This window comes from Monodelphis domestica, chromosome 1 (assembly GCF_027887165.1).
Source record: "Monodelphis domestica isolate mMonDom1 chromosome 1, mMonDom1.pri, whole genome shotgun sequence".
Classification (NCBI taxonomy): Eukaryota; Metazoa; Chordata; class Mammalia; order Didelphimorphia; family Didelphidae; genus Monodelphis; species Monodelphis domestica.
This window is the reverse complement of record NC_077227.1, coordinates 712,601,065-712,616,620: the sequence shown is the minus strand read 5'-3', so window position 1 is coordinate 712,616,620 and position 15,556 is coordinate 712,601,065. Positions and strand designations below refer to the sequence as shown.

Sequence of the window (15,556 nt, the reverse complement as noted above, 5' to 3'; positions counted from 1 at the left end):
CTGGAAACAATGAAAGCCAACTTCAAGTGCCCTGGAACTTGGTCTAAGTTTGAGAGGTTTAGACAAGAGGCAGGAGAAACCCCAGCTAGTTTTTTAGATAGGATAATAAACTATGGAGAGAAATGGCTTGCTTTTGACATCCTGAATGAAGATAACACCAGTCACATACACCGGCAATTTGTTAAAAAATGCCTGTCCTGCAGTGAAGAATTTTTTTAGAAGTAGCTGCCCTAATTGGTATTCCATGAGCCTTGAAGAATTGAAATGTGCTGCTACTTATATTTGGCAACATGAGGACAAATAGTCTGAGGAAAAGTCTTATGTTATTGACAATTTGCATAGAGAAATAAACGAACTAAAGCAGAAACTCAAAGACAATGACATGCAACAAGTAAAGGCAGTGGCAGCATTGAGATCTTACAAGCCTCAAAGAAATGCCTTTAGCCCTAAACAGTTTAGACCAAAACCTAGATGCTACTTATGCAGCAAAATGGGCCACATGATGAGAGACTGTAGATTCAACTGACAGTTCTCTTCACAAGTATTTAGGAGAAACCAAGGCAGCCCATTCAACAATTATAATAGGTTTAGGCAGAACAACTATGCTTACCAGCACAACAGGTTCCAGGATGGTTACAATGGGTACAATAACATGTATCAAAACCAAAATTACAACAACTGCAATGCAGGACACTGCTATAGTTCCCAGCAAGCCTCAGTTTTAAATTCAATGCAGGAGTTTATAAAGGCAGATGAAAGACCTAAATACTCACAGGTGGCAGGTGCAAATGGGCAAAAACTAGATGGACAAAAGGGTGTATTATGAAGGTGTGATCTGGATAGTTTAGTTAAAGGACAACAACTTGGGTATAGTGAAATGCAATATGAGGAAAGTACAAAGCAAGTGTGAGCAATGGAAGCAATGAAAGGTATAATGAAAATACTGGGTCCTAGCAAAGTAATGGTGCAAAAGAAGAAGGGGAGATGGAGAATGAAGGACAGGAAATAGAGCTACAGTTTCTGGATCCAAGTGTCCTAGCCCCTATTATACAAACACATTCTCCACCTAATAGCACAGAACCCTACAGTATCATTGAAAATGGGGATCCAGATTTATGATTGTTTAGTGGATACCAGTGCATTGAAATCTGTAAATATCCCTTGGGGACTGCAAAGCAGTAGATAGTATGGAGGTTGTGGGTGTTTCAGGGAAAATACAAAAAGCAAAAAAGTTAGAACCAAAATTGGTTTCCCTAAGATCTTTTTAAGTATAGAGCATTCCTTTATCCTGTTACTGAATACACCAATGAATTTACTTGGTAGGGATTTACTGTGTAAACTGAGTGCTTACCATCCAGTGTACACCATCTGGAGACATATCTTTAGAATTACCAGAGGAATCCCTTTGTTTGTTTCTAGTTTTATTTCTAGACTCAGTAGAGGCACAGGGAGAAGGAAATACCATCTATCCCATTTCAGATGATATTCTGAAAGGTCTATGGGCTAGCTGTTCTACAGATGTTGGATTATTAAAATCTTCAACCCCTGTAAAAGTAATGATTAAAACAGGTCCTGCACCCTGTATACCTCAGTATCCCCTGACTAAAGAGGCCACGACTGGGATAAAACCCACAATTGAATCCTTATTACAGCAAGGCATTTTGGTCCCATGTATATCTGACTACAACACCCCATTTTGCCATTTCCTCTATACCAAGTGGTGCTAAATACTTCATGTTGGTAATTTATGTTCTGCTTTTTTTCTCTATACCTATACACAAAGATTCCCAAAAGATATTTGCTTTTACATTGCAAGAAAACAGTTATTAATTATTCCTGGACTCATTTGCCTCAAAGGTATTGTAAAAGCCCTTCCCTGTTCTCCCAATTTTTAAATTTAAACCTGAAAACTATTCAATTTAATGAAAGCAAACTGATACATTTTGTGGATGATCTTTTACTTGCATCAACATCTGCAAAAGTGTGTCTCAGAGACAGTAATATCTTTTGTGTGAATTGTATAAGAGGGGACACAAAATATCAAAAGCAAGACTTCAATGGTGTCTCCCAAGGATAGAGTATTTGGGATTTGTTCTTTGTGAGGGATCTAGAAGCATTTTCAAAAGAGAATAGCAGACATTCAGAAGCCAAAGACCAAGAGGCAACTTAGAGCTATATTAGGTACCACAGGGTATTGCAGGCAATGGATTCCTAATTATGGAGAAATTACTAAGCCACTTACAGCTTTAACTCGAGATGCAGAAGCTGAGTCTCTAAAATTAGGACCAGAACATCTCCAAGCCATTATAAAACTTAAAGAAGCAATCTTGTCTTCCCCAGCTCTTGGTATCGCAGACTACTCCAAGCCATTTACTCTCTTTGTGCATGAGAGGAAAGGAATAGCTTTAGGTGTGCTTGCATAGACCTTAGGACCAAATTATCATCATTTGGATTATTACAGAGCCCAACTTGATCCCATAGCAGTGAGAACAGTTTCATGCTTACAGGGGGTGGGCAACTGCATTGCTTGTTACAAAATTTGCAGATCTTGTGTTAGGCTGTCCATTAACTGTTTTCTGTGCACACCAAATTGAAGCCCTGTTACTTAAATATAGAACTCAGGTATTCTCAGACCAAAGAATATCTAAATATGAGATAATTCTTTTCAGGAATAAGAACATAAAACTCAAAAGATGCAGTGTGTTAAATCCAGCAATACTTTTGCCTGATTTGCCTATGACTGGTTAGCCTTTGCATGACTGCAACAGTGGTGGAGCTAGCAGAAAGACCTAGCCAAAATTTGTCAGACAAGCCCCTGCAAAATCCAGATATAATTCTGTTTACTGATGGCTCATCTTATATGCACAAAGGTATAATTTACAGGTGCTGTGGTAGTAAGTGAATTTGAAACTTTATGGTTTGTTTCACTACCCAGAAACCTGAGTGCCCAAAGTACAGAATTATTAGCTTTGCAATGTGAATGCAAGTTATCTGAAAACAAGTGTATGAATATCTACATGGACTCTCACTATGTATTTGGAATCTGTCATGCTATGGAATCCCTTTGGAAATAAACAGGGGGTTCATAGCATCCGGGGGGGGGGGAAGGAAATAGCTCATGCTGGAATTAAAAAATCATTACTGGCAGCTCTGTAAAAACTAAAAGAGGTGGGTGTAGGGCAAGATTTAATCTCCTGTTGGAACTGTGGGGCGAATGCTGTTGCCCATGAAGCTGCAATAAATGCATCAGCTTACATAATAAGTCTCTCTGTGTTAGAGGATGCAGATATAGAAAAAGCTTACACTAACCAGAAATTAAGACATGGAAGCAGAATTTTGGAGCTAGAAAACAGAATGGGATTGGATATCAGCACTCGAAGCCAATACTACCAAAAGCATTTTACACTCACATCTGCCAGGATATTCATAGCAGAGGTCATTTTGGGGGCACAACCCGTGATTGATACTGTTAAAAACAAGTGGCTTACTCCAGGCTAATATTAGCATGACGACTACAAACAAGGTATGTTCTCTGTGCTCAGCCTGTCAAAGGTTCAACCAGGGTGTGTTTAAACAAAAGGCTTTTGGAGGAAGACCTTTGGCTTTCACTCCTTTTGAGAGCTTGCAAATTGATTTTATAAACATACCAAAAGCAGGGAATTTTAAATTCTGTCTAGTTATTAGATGACCAGAAGCATTCCCATCTAGCAAGAAATACTTTCAACTTTGTGGTGATTTTGTTGAGGGAAATCATTACAAGATTCGGTTTGCCATTAAAAATAGACTTGGACAGAGGTTCCCATTTCAAAGATACCATTTTAAAACAAGTCTATGAAAATTTGGGAATCACACCAAATTTTCATGTACCATCCATCCACAGAGTGAGGGCAGGTTGAGTATATTAATAGAGAAATCAATATGATGGTGGGAAAGATATGTACAGAAATACTACCTGTAGCATTGTTTTATATTTATACTAGATCAAGAGTAGATGTCCATATGTCACTTTATGAAATGTGTTTTGGACATCCACCATTACACGCAAAAACGTTTAATACAGCTTATGCTTCTATACTTGGAGGAGAAATTAAAATTTCTTCTTACATCACTACATTGCAAAATAGAGAGAACTACAAGACATGGGAATATTAATGCAGAGTAATCCTATAGACTGCACTCCATAAAATACAGTCATGTGACTCATTTTACATAAAGAACTTTAGCAAAACATCTGCAACACAACAATCTTGGATTGGTCCTTTCAAAATCATATTAGTTATACCTTCAGCAATTAAAGTACTAGAGAAAGATTCTTGGTTCCATTGTTCACACATGCAAAAAGTGCCTGAAGAAGAAAAGAGATAGCTGAGAGATTTTCAACAGATAGCTGAGAGAATTTTCATCAGGCAAGATGTCTACAGGCAGAAAGATCAGGAGGAGTAGGTTACAGAAGACAGCAGAGCAGGATTGGACAGGAGAGAACAGCAGCCCATATGGTCATATGGTTACAGAGACTGCACAAAATCCAGCACAGAAGAGGAAGGCAGATGGATAATGGTTATAAAACTGTGAAGTTTTTGCATCATGGTAACAGTGCATGTTTTCACTGTAGTTACAAACAGCATTACATATTGAAGCATCAAGGGAGCACAGACAGAAGACAGTGACAGAGGATAGGAGTTGGAGAGGTGATTTTGAAGATCTAGTATTTGCATGCAACATATACATATAGGATACATATTTCACAAATGTTGGAAATTATAACCAGGTGATAGTATTCATGTAGATAAATGAATGCATATGAATCACCTTGGAAGAAGCACTATAATAGATGCTCACAGTAGTGCAGTGAGATCTTACCTCATTTGGAATTTGGTTATATTTCATTGAAGTAATTTCAGGGAATATGAAAATGTATATTAAAAACCAAAATCTCCATGGTTTGATACAGTAGTTAAGGGGGGGTGCAGTTATCTTCCTCCTACATATATCATGTATATAGTTGTAAAAGGTATAAATTGTGTGCAGAAACAGATTGTGAATATGTACATATTTCTGTATATATTTGTAAATAGAATATTGCAAGGATTGGATTTCTTAGAATAGTAGATTCAGTTTTAAATTTTATGTAGACATTTTTGTTCCCTGTATTAGTGATAGATTAAGGCTTAGCATAGGTAAAAGGTTCTTTTTTGAAGTGTTATAATAGTTTTTTTTTCAGTTGCAGTTTACATAAGTTTTGCATAGTTAGAGAGATTATTGATTTTTTTGTATAAGCATGAGCTACATTGGGTTTTCTGTAACTATCTTTTCAAAGTTTGCTAGATTGTTATGAGATTATTTTTTAGATAGGTTTGTTTTACTGTATTAGCTTTAGAATGAAAGTTTATTGTTTGTAACTGATTTTGGAAAAGTTTGCCTTTTTATTTTTATTGTATTTTTTTGAATTATTGAATTTTCTACTGTTTTTTTGCAGATGTTTGCATTTTGATTTTGATTTGTGTAACTGTTTATTGTAATTCCCTTTTACCTAATTATATCCCTATGCCTAAGAATAGGATAATAGAAAAGTGTAGCATAAGGACTGTTTGTTATTTTGGTTAGCATAATAGAATAGGTTTGGAAATAAGAGGGGAAATATATATTTAATATAATTAAAATGATAAATTTGTCTTCAACAGATTTGATCATATGAGGGATTATAGGAATGGGATTATAGAAAGATATGGATATTGTCTCTAAGATCATGCAGTCTCATGCCAAGAATGCTGTAGAAGGATTTAGAATGCACACAGAGAGTAGAAGGTGTGTATGAGTAACTGACAGTTCCTTGCCTTGGCAGTTAGAGGAAGGAACTTCTCTCTTCTGTGGCTGTGAACTATAACTTGAGTTTGAGAAGGAAACCTTGAACCCCATCTTTGGAGGCTCCTTTCTTACTGGAAGAAAACACCTGAAAGAAGATTCATTCATACTTGCTGCTTTACCAACTTTGCCTGAAAGGAAGATTACCTGAAGCTCCTGCTTGTTTGGGCTCTGAGATTTTGCCTCAGAGCCAGATTCACCTTTGAGTGAGTTCAGCCATCTTGGGCTTAGTCTTAGCAATTTGGGAGACACCAATAATCAAACCGACAACCAAGGATCTAGTCAAGTCAGTCAGTTAGCTTTTGGTGAGAATGTTAGCTAGTGGCAGTCCACTATAACAGAAAGTACTGAAGAGTACATCTTGAGATGGGCATAGTTTTGGGGGTAGAATATTAGTTTTATTGGCGCTAGTTTATCCCTATGTTTTGGATCTGCATATTCTACCTTTGATTTATAAATTTATATATATATATATATATATATATATATATATATGTATATATATGTGTGTGTGTGTGTGTGTGTGTGTGTGTGTGTGTGTGTGTGTGTGTGTGTCCAAGACTTTGTGTGTGCTGGTCCAGTGAAGGAAGGCTCACTCTGTGATAGAGTATCCAGCAAACAGAATATCCAAACTAATTCCCTACCTCAAATATCATCATCTATCCACATTATTTCTTCATAGTCCAGGCCTGAGTGTGAAGCCAGCCAAAGACAAAACTTGGAGGGGATGTGAGAGAATTGGGACATTAGTGCATTGTTGGGGGGAATTGTAAAGTATTCAACCATTCTGGAGAGCAATACCATTACTAAGTTTGTATTGCATAGGAAAAGAATTGGAAAGTGAAGGGACACCTATCAACTCAGTATATTATTTTAATGAAATACTATTGTGCTATAAGAAATGATGAGCAGAATCAGGTGAACATACAGAAATAAGGTACAATTAACAACTGTGAATAACTTAGCTTTTCTCAGCAATACAATGATAAAAAAACACCATTTTCTCCCAGAGAAGGAACTGATGAAAAAATGTTTTACACATGCACATGTAAAATCTATATGAGATTATCTGAAGGGAAAGAATTTTCTTTTTGAAATGTTGGAAACTGTTTTAACATCTAATTGGTGAAAAATAAAATGGAAAAAAAGTTAAAAGTGGCTGTATTTACTTCCTTTTTCAACTTTTTATTTCTAAAACTACCTGAAACCAACCATTTAAGCATTCTCATTCTTTGCCTCAGTGAGGGTATCAAGAAAGTGAAATTTGTCTTTAGGAGGAGGATGTGGAGGGTTAGATGCTGATCATGAAACCTCAGAATGAACTGGATCATAAGATTTTAGGCTTTATTTACTTACAGAGGAGTGAAAACTGGGTGACAACTGATGTGTGGCTAGGTTATAAAGTGATTCTCCTGCACTGTCTTCCGTCCCTACCATTGTGGTGCTTTTTGGTCTGCTCATCCTTTCTGCCTGTGGTTGAACTGTCTCAGCAACACAGAGTTTTCCTGAAGTTGAGTCCTATGGCAACAGAAAATATAACAGATTATTACAAAGGCTTTTGTTCTCGGTTTTCTTTGACTCATCATTGTAACAGAAAACTCCAGACATTAGGAATTACCTGTCACTGAAAATGCTCTCATCAATTGCCTGGAGGTATAGCCCCACAGCCCTCTCCATGAATCTCACTGATCCTTTTCTCTTGGAAACAATATTGGTGTGAGTTTGTCTGGAAAACTGCCCATCTTGATGGTCCTTTTTCCCCCTTCTTTATTAACTCACATACAAGTAAGCAGAGTAGATAGCTTCCTGACCCCCACTCCTTCCCATTTGTCATTTGTCTTTTAGCTCTAAAACAAGCAACCAAGCAATGAGTCATTCAATATCATAAGGGAGAGTAACTGGTCCCAAGAACCAGGTGGTTTTAGACTTCTAATAAAGCTATATTTTAAAAAGCATAGCTTTCATGGAGAAATAAGAGACCTTTCCTGGAGTGAATATGATATGAAAGTGAAACCTGACTTTGGTGTCAGGACACCTAGGTTTGGATATTGTGAAGCAAGCTTAAGAGTGAGCTTCAGTATTGGATTTTAGGTTTATCTAATTACAGAGGAGTGATAACTGGGTGTCAAAGGATGTATGGCTAGGCAACAAAGTGAATGCCCTACACTATCCTCCCATTCCTACCATTATGGTGTCTTTTGGTCTGCTCCTCCTTTCTGCCTTTGGCTGGATCTTCTCAGCAGCACCAAGCTTTCTTCCAGGTGAGTCCTGTGGCAACCGAAAATATAGCATCTTAAACCAAAGGCTTTGTTCTTATACTTATTATTGTAACAGAAAATCCCAGACATCAGGAATTACCTGCCACCTAAAATGCTCAAACAACCCAGTCCCAGAGTTCATTCTTTGACACCTTGGCCTTGTCTCATTGATCTCATTGACCCTTTTTTCTTGCAAAGAACATTGGTATGAGTTTGATTGGAAAATTGTCTACATTGCTGGTCTTTTTTCTCCTTTCCTTAGACACATAGAAGCAAGCAGAGTGGGTGGCAGGAAGTTACCTACCCTACCTACCCATTTTTCTTTTGGCTTTGAGCTCTGAATGAAATGACCAACAAATGAATCAATCTCATATAAGAGGAATGAATACCTAGTCCCAATGTCCAGGTGGTTCCAAGCTCCTATTAAAGAAATATATTTTTAAAGGGTAGCTTCCATGGCAAAACAAGAGTCCTTTTCCATGATGAGTAAGATATGAAAGTGAAACCTGGCTTTGGTAGCAGTACAGTTAGATTTGGATACTGTGAAGCAAGCTTAAGAGGGAGTTTTGCTATTGGATTTTAGGATTTATCTAATTACAGAGGAATGATAGTAACTGGATGTCAAAGGATATGTGACTAGGCAACAAAGTGAATGTCCTACACTATCCTCCATCCTTACTCTTGTGGCGACCTTTGGTCTGCTCCTCCTTTCTGTCTGTGGTTGGATCTTCTCAGCAGCACTGAGCTTTTCTGTAGGTGAGTCCTGAAGCAACAGAAAATATAGGATGTTACCCCAAAGGCTTTGGTTCTCTTCCTCATTTAATTTTCCCTTTCCTCAGCATTGTAATAGAAAACCCAAGACTTTAGAAATTACCTGCTACCTAAAATGCTCCCATCTATTGCCTTGAGCCATAGTCCCACAGTTCACCCTTTGACATCTTGCCTTCTCATTAATCTCATTCACCCTTTTTTTCTTGCATAGAACATTGGTTTGAGTTTGATTGGAAAATTGCCAACCTGCTGTTCTTTTTTTCTCCTTTCCTTAGTCACATAGAAGCAAGCAGAGTAGGTAGCTTTCTGCTACCCATTCCCTCCCATTTCTCTTTTGGGTTTTAGCTGTAAAACAAGCATCCAACCAATGAGTCACAATAAGAGAAGTGAATAACTGGTCCCACAGACCAGGAGATTTTCAGACTCTTATTAAAACTATATTTTTTAAAGTGTGGTTTACATGATTTAGATACCTTTTCTGTATTGAGTACAATACGAAAGAGAAACCTGGCTTTGGTAGCAGTAGAATTAGGTTTGGATATTGTGAAGCAAGCCCAAGAGGGAGCTTATTGGATTTTAGGTTTTATCTATTTACAGAAGAGTGATAACTGATTGACAAAGAAGTGGCTAGGCTACAAAGTGATTGTCCTGCACTCTCCTCCTTCCCTACCATTGTGGTGCTTTTTAGTCTGCTCATCCTTTCTGCCTGTGGTTGGATCTTCTCAGCAGCAATGAGTTTTCCTGCAGGTGAGTCCTGTGGCAACAGAAAATATAGCATTTTATCTAGAAGGCTTTGATTCTCTTCCTCATTCAATCTTTTCTTTTACTCAATATTGTAATAGAAAACTTAAGATAGCAGAGATCACCTACCACCTAAAATGCTCACAATTATTGCCCTGATCTACAATCTACAGTTCACTTTTTGACATCTTACCCTGTTCTCAATCTCATTGACGCAAGTTTATATAGATAATTGCCTATGTTGATGGGTTTTTTTTTTTCATTTCCTTATTCACATAGAAGCAAGGAGAGCTTCTTGCCACCCATTCCCTCCCATTTCTCTCTTGGATTATAGCTCTAAAACAAGCAATCAATCAATGAATTAGTCTCATATTGAAGAGGTGAATACCTGGTCCTGAAACCCCCAGTAGTGAAAATAGGCCCCAGTAAAATAAAAGTCATAGTTTAGGAGTTGCCAAATGTGCAGCCTGCTCCTCAGCATGAAAAAAGCAAACTTTCCCCTTCCCAAATACTAAATGTGCTTCCAAGAAATCACTGATACAAGAATTCTATGAGAAATTTTGTTAAATGGTTACAATTTTACATATTGAATTATCACCTATAGAAAACTCTACCAGAACCATAGATGGAATCTAAATCCATTGTCTCCATCTTGTAAATCATTACTAACCATTGTCTCTGCAAGCAGATTACCTAATCCCTTAGCCTATGACATTTTCCCTATAAAATATTTACCTCAAATCATTAAGCTTTGTCACTGGTCACCAAGAGGATATCTGCATGTCTGTCAGTCTGTCAGCTGGGCCCTCCTGTAATCCCAGAATCATTTTTCTCATCCTGGTTTGTAATTTGTCAAGCAGATTCTGACAAAATGGTGCCCAAGGGTGTGAGCTCAAATCAGAATCTCAGTTTAAAACTAAACACAAAATTTCAGATGAGAAAAACTCTTCTTGGATTTTAGGGGTCAAATTTTATAGCCAGGAGTGAAACTATGGGATCTATAAAAATACCTCTTCTATATCTAACACTGCTTTTACACCAGGTCCTCTAAGAGATCAGAGGGCTGAAAATCAGAAAGGAGATTTTTAAAACTACCCATAGATAAGACAGTCTCTTAAACAAAGCAAAATTCAAAATGACCAAAGTTTTTCCTTAACACCCACCCCCCCTTCCAGAAGTGGCTAGCTACTCCACATTTTTTTTCTCCAGACAGAAAAACAGGTTCTGTCAACAGTTTTTTTTTGTTATTGTTGAAAGATTTCATTTAGTAATAACCACGGAACATTTAAAAAAGACTTAATGTAGGAGATATAATTGAGACCACCCAGTAAATCTTACCACAGGTTAGTTGAAATTTTCCCCTTCCCACTGCTGCTGTATCAAAAACCCCCTCAATTTCTCAGAAGAAAAGTGCAGAATAAAAGTGTGTTTGTTTTAGGAAATCTATCAGAGCATGAAAAGTAACTTAGAAGTAAGATTTGTAAAATGTCAGTCCTGCTTACAAAAAGTTAGCACCTTTTCTGACTAACTCTTGAAATGTAAAGAGGCTGTTCGAATTAATCTTTCTCACTGCTGCCCCAATATATAACACAGGAAGCAAGAATTAGATAACTACATTGAAAATTCCAATTTTCTTATCCCCCAAGCATTCTTTTATTTTCTCTTCCTTCATTAATAATGAGTCTCCTTTTCCCCATAGATTTCTTTAGTAGTGCAGCTATGATTTGTAACAATTGGTCTTTATGTCAGGATGAAAAGAAGCATCTAGTCTATAATTTTATGTTTTATATTGTCAGATAGTGTATGGAATAACCCAGGAGATGTCTTTGCTACCTATGTAGTCCATGTTATCATGCTGGGGGCACAGTCACACATGGAGGGAAGGAGGTTACAAAGTGGTTCCTTGGCAGGATGGAGACATCTACTCAGCACCTCTCTGTGTGACTTCTCTCACTAACATCCCTTATTACTAGAATTGCTATGATTATTGTTCTCTCCCCAGAATATGACCAAAATATCATACTCTCAAAACCAAACCCAAAAGACTATCATGGGTTAATTTTGCTTAGGCATATAGCTCCTAACAAAAGTTGTGCTCAGAAATCTCCTACTCCCATAACACAGAAAAAAATTCTCTTAAGCCAATACATAAATCATCCTAGGGAAAGACTTGTGTACCATGCCTTAGTACAGCATGCCTCAGTGACTCAATTTACCAACCAAAATCCATCTTGGAAACCCCTCTATGAAACTCTGAGAAAAATGATTAGTTTAATATTAAAACTGAATTGTGTTTCTATTACCCTTTGATCTTTCAACTTGACTACTATGATTGTTGACTGTCTCTAGAACTTCTAATTGGTTATCTATTTTTATTAAAAGTAACAAATGATTTTTCTGTAAGCTTAAGCACCTCACAGGATAATGAGAAAACAAATCTCTAGCTACTCCACTTGTGAAGAAATCATTTATCATTTGCAAAATCTTTGTATATCCTGTCAGAATCAATAGTAACAATATAGGTATATATAATGATCACAGAATGTTAATAAAATGATTTATCAAAAGTTAATGTCTCACCCAATTATCTGCATGTGAACATGTATGTTGAATATTTATTCTTTGGGGGTATAAAAATAAACCAAATCTGGGCCTAGTGGAAGCAGTTCCATGCAAAGCTTGGCCCTAGGCTATGTAAAGATTGGCTTTGGCTCTCTTCTGATTATAAAAATGAAGGTACTTAGTACTTCCTTTATTAGGAGGATTGAATTTTAATCCCCAAAGTATTAATTCAGTATTTAAAGTAGAGCTACCCATTTTAACCACAAAAAGGTGTTAACTAACCACAAAAGGTATGAACACCCATTTCATACATTGAGTAGGCAGTCCTGGAAAGGAATGTCTGCTGTGATTGGTAGACGTAAAATTTAGGGGAGGTGACACAAGAGAAAAAGATCTTTAAATAGAGGAAACAGAGGCACAGATAGTCGAAGGTCAATATATAGATCTTGAGTAACTTCGAGGAGAAATTGGAAGAATCATCAGACACACTGGAGGAGAGATTAGAAGACACTCAGACTTGAAGTGAAGACACTTGGCTGTGGACCCTGGGTGAGCTTGTACAGGAGACCTCAGACTGCTTTCTTTTTAGATGGTCTCCTTGGTGAGTGAAAGGCTGACTTAGTTTCCTTGCCTTTCTGGAGGTGTGAACCTCTGAGAAAGGTCCAGTGTCTTGAGACTCCTTTCCTCTGGCTGGGGCTTAGAATTTCTACCTGGCTCTGAGGAAGCCAGGGCTCTCCCTCCCTCTCTCTTTCCCCTTTTATCTCTTCCTTAATATCTTCCTTCTATTGTAAAATAAACTACCATAAATTTCATTTACTTGAGTAATTTATTTTGGGATTTAGCAATTAAATCCCTGGTGACCACCAATTAAAAATTAAGTCCAACCAATAAATCTAAACACAGCTGTCTTCTATCATTCATTTCTGCCTTGGCCACCCCACCTGGCTGGCATCATCAGTCTATGTTCTATGTTTTGTCTGTACTGGGATAAGAAATTCCCTCTCTCCCCCCTTTCCATTCATTCTGGAAGAATGGAGAAGACAGATAGAGGCCATTTGGGAAATTTAAAAATTATGGATTTTTTAATCTCAGCTCTGAGATAATCTAATTGGTTACATATAAAGGATAAACATACAAAATTGTCAGACATCTCTTCTCTCCCCTCTTTGATGGCCATGAGAGGGAGAGGATAGAGATGATAAAGACAAGAAAGGGATAATGAGATCCTACAATTACAAGATGTCAACAGAGAACAAAGGCAAAAATATATTTTTCTTGGGTGGGCCCCCTAAGGAAGGGAAGAGGAAAAGATCAGAACAACAACAAAACAAAGTTATGGTTTGATCCCCCCAAATTGAAATTGAATCAACTTTAGAAGGTGATCTAAGGAAACCAGATAAACAATTTTCAGACAGCTACCTGGAAAGTAATGATTCTGAGCTGTGTACAGAAGTACAATCCATCTATTCAGCTCCTGCTTGCAAATTATTACACTTTAAAGTTTGTAGCTCAAATTTTCATAGTCATTCAAAGCCATAAATGTAACTCAATACTTAAACAAGAGTGAAAAAGCTTCTTTAAACAACTGTGAGTTCAACCTTTACCATTAATCAGACTGATGTTAGTAAAAACTTAATTAAAAACTATTAAAGCAATACAATTGGTTTACATTTCAAAATTAGGTCCTTTAAGAAACAGATTGGACCATGAGAAAATCATATGCTGAGAGTGAATCATCGATGTCACCCCAGTTCAGCAGGAAACAGTTTTGAGAAGCCAAAAATCACTTCCCACCTTTCCCAAAACTCATGGCCCTTTCTCTAAAATACTCCATCATAGTTTACCCATTAGAACATACACTTAAAAAACAAAAAAGGGAGATTTGATCCCACAATTGGCTCATATTTTGATCTGACTTTCAATTAGATATAATACAAAAATTGATATATATATATAATGTTAAAAATTTACTAAGGATTTGAATATGCACTATTATATTACTAAAGTACAGTGTAAATTCATTCATTGTGATAATTGGCTACCAGTTAAAAAATAGAATTTCATCAAAATTTAAGAATGTACAAAACTTATAGTGAAAAAATTACCTATTAAGACTTTGAAATATATAAGAATTACAGATTTGAATTATTAGACTTACCAAAAATGCTTGTCAAACTGAATTTGAGAGTTGCAAAAAAATGAGTATAAATATAACAATTTAATATCAACTTATTAAAAAGATGTGATGTAAGATGAAGAAGATTTTCTTATGATTTAAATTTTGGGTAGACATATGAACATGTAAAATTGTTACTTTAAATGTGTACTACTAAGCAACAAGTAGAAATATAATTAACATGAGCGTTTCAAAAACTGGAAATCATTAAGAATTTGGTATATTATAAATTGGAAATTTAAACAGCATTGTATTTGATTAGAATACAATAATTACTTTTAAAGTATGTGCAATGCATCTCAGCAGCAAGAATAAGAAAGAGAAATAAAATTACCCTAGACAATATAAAATACTTAGGAATCTACCTGCCAAGACAAACTCAGGAACTATATGAACACAACTACAAAAGACGCTCCACACAATTAAAACTAGGTCTAAACAATTGGAAAAACATTAACTGCTCATGGGTAGGATGAGATAACATAATAGAAATGACCATCCTACCCAAACTTGTTTACTTATTTAGTACCATACCCATCAAACTACCAAAAAACTTTTTTTACTGAATTAGAAAAAACAATAACAAAGTTCATTTGGAAGAACAAAAGATCAAGGATATGCAGGGAAATAATGAAAAAAATGCAAAGGAAGGTGGCCTTGTAGTACCAGATCTCAAACTATACTATAAAGCAGTGGTCATCCAAACAATATGGTACTGGCTAAGAGACAGAAAGGAGGATCAGTGGAATAGACTTGGGTTAAGTGACCTCAACAAGACAGTATATGACAAGCCCAAAGAATCCCAGCTTTTGGGATAAAAATCCACTATTTGATAAAAACTGCTGAGAAAATTGGAAGACAGTGTGGGAGAGATTAGGTTTGGATCAATACCTCACACCCTACACCAAGATAAACTCAGAATGGGTGAATGACTTGAACATAAAGAAGGAAAAATGTAAATTATGTGAACACAGAATAGTATACATGTCAGACCTTTGGGAAAGGAAAGATTTTAAAACCAAGCAAGACTTAGAAAGAGTCACAAAAAGTAAATAAATAATTTTGGTGACATCAAATAAAAAAGTTTTTGTACAAACAAAACCAATGTAACCAAAATTAGAAGGGAAGCAACAAATTAGGAAATAATATTCATAACAAAAATCCCTGACAAAGGTCTAATTACTTA

The 15,556-nt window shown here is 36.4% G+C and overlaps 1 protein-coding gene across 50 annotated transcripts in view; it reads right to left on the bottom strand.

Annotated features, from left to right (window-relative positions):
- The window catches only part of PMFBP1 (polyamine modulated factor 1 binding protein 1), a 484,787-nt gene that overhangs the window by 312,698 nt on the left and 156,533 nt on the right, over window positions 1–15,556 (bottom strand). For 49 of the 50 annotated variants that reach the window (XM_056823979.1, XM_056823945.1, XM_056824098.1 and 46 more), the window contains 4 exons: window positions 9,562–9,645; window positions 8,800–8,883; window positions 8,047–8,130; window positions 7,219–7,380 (listed from right to left, as the gene is read on the bottom strand). In XM_056823979.1, the coding sequence (XP_056679957.1) occupies window positions 7,219–7,380; window positions 8,047–8,130; window positions 8,800–8,883; window positions 9,562–9,645 (414 nt within the window). The remainder of the gene's footprint in view (window positions 1–7,218; window positions 7,381–8,046; window positions 8,131–8,799; window positions 8,884–9,561; window positions 9,646–15,556) is intronic. The other variant, XM_056824104.1, reaches the window with a different exon arrangement.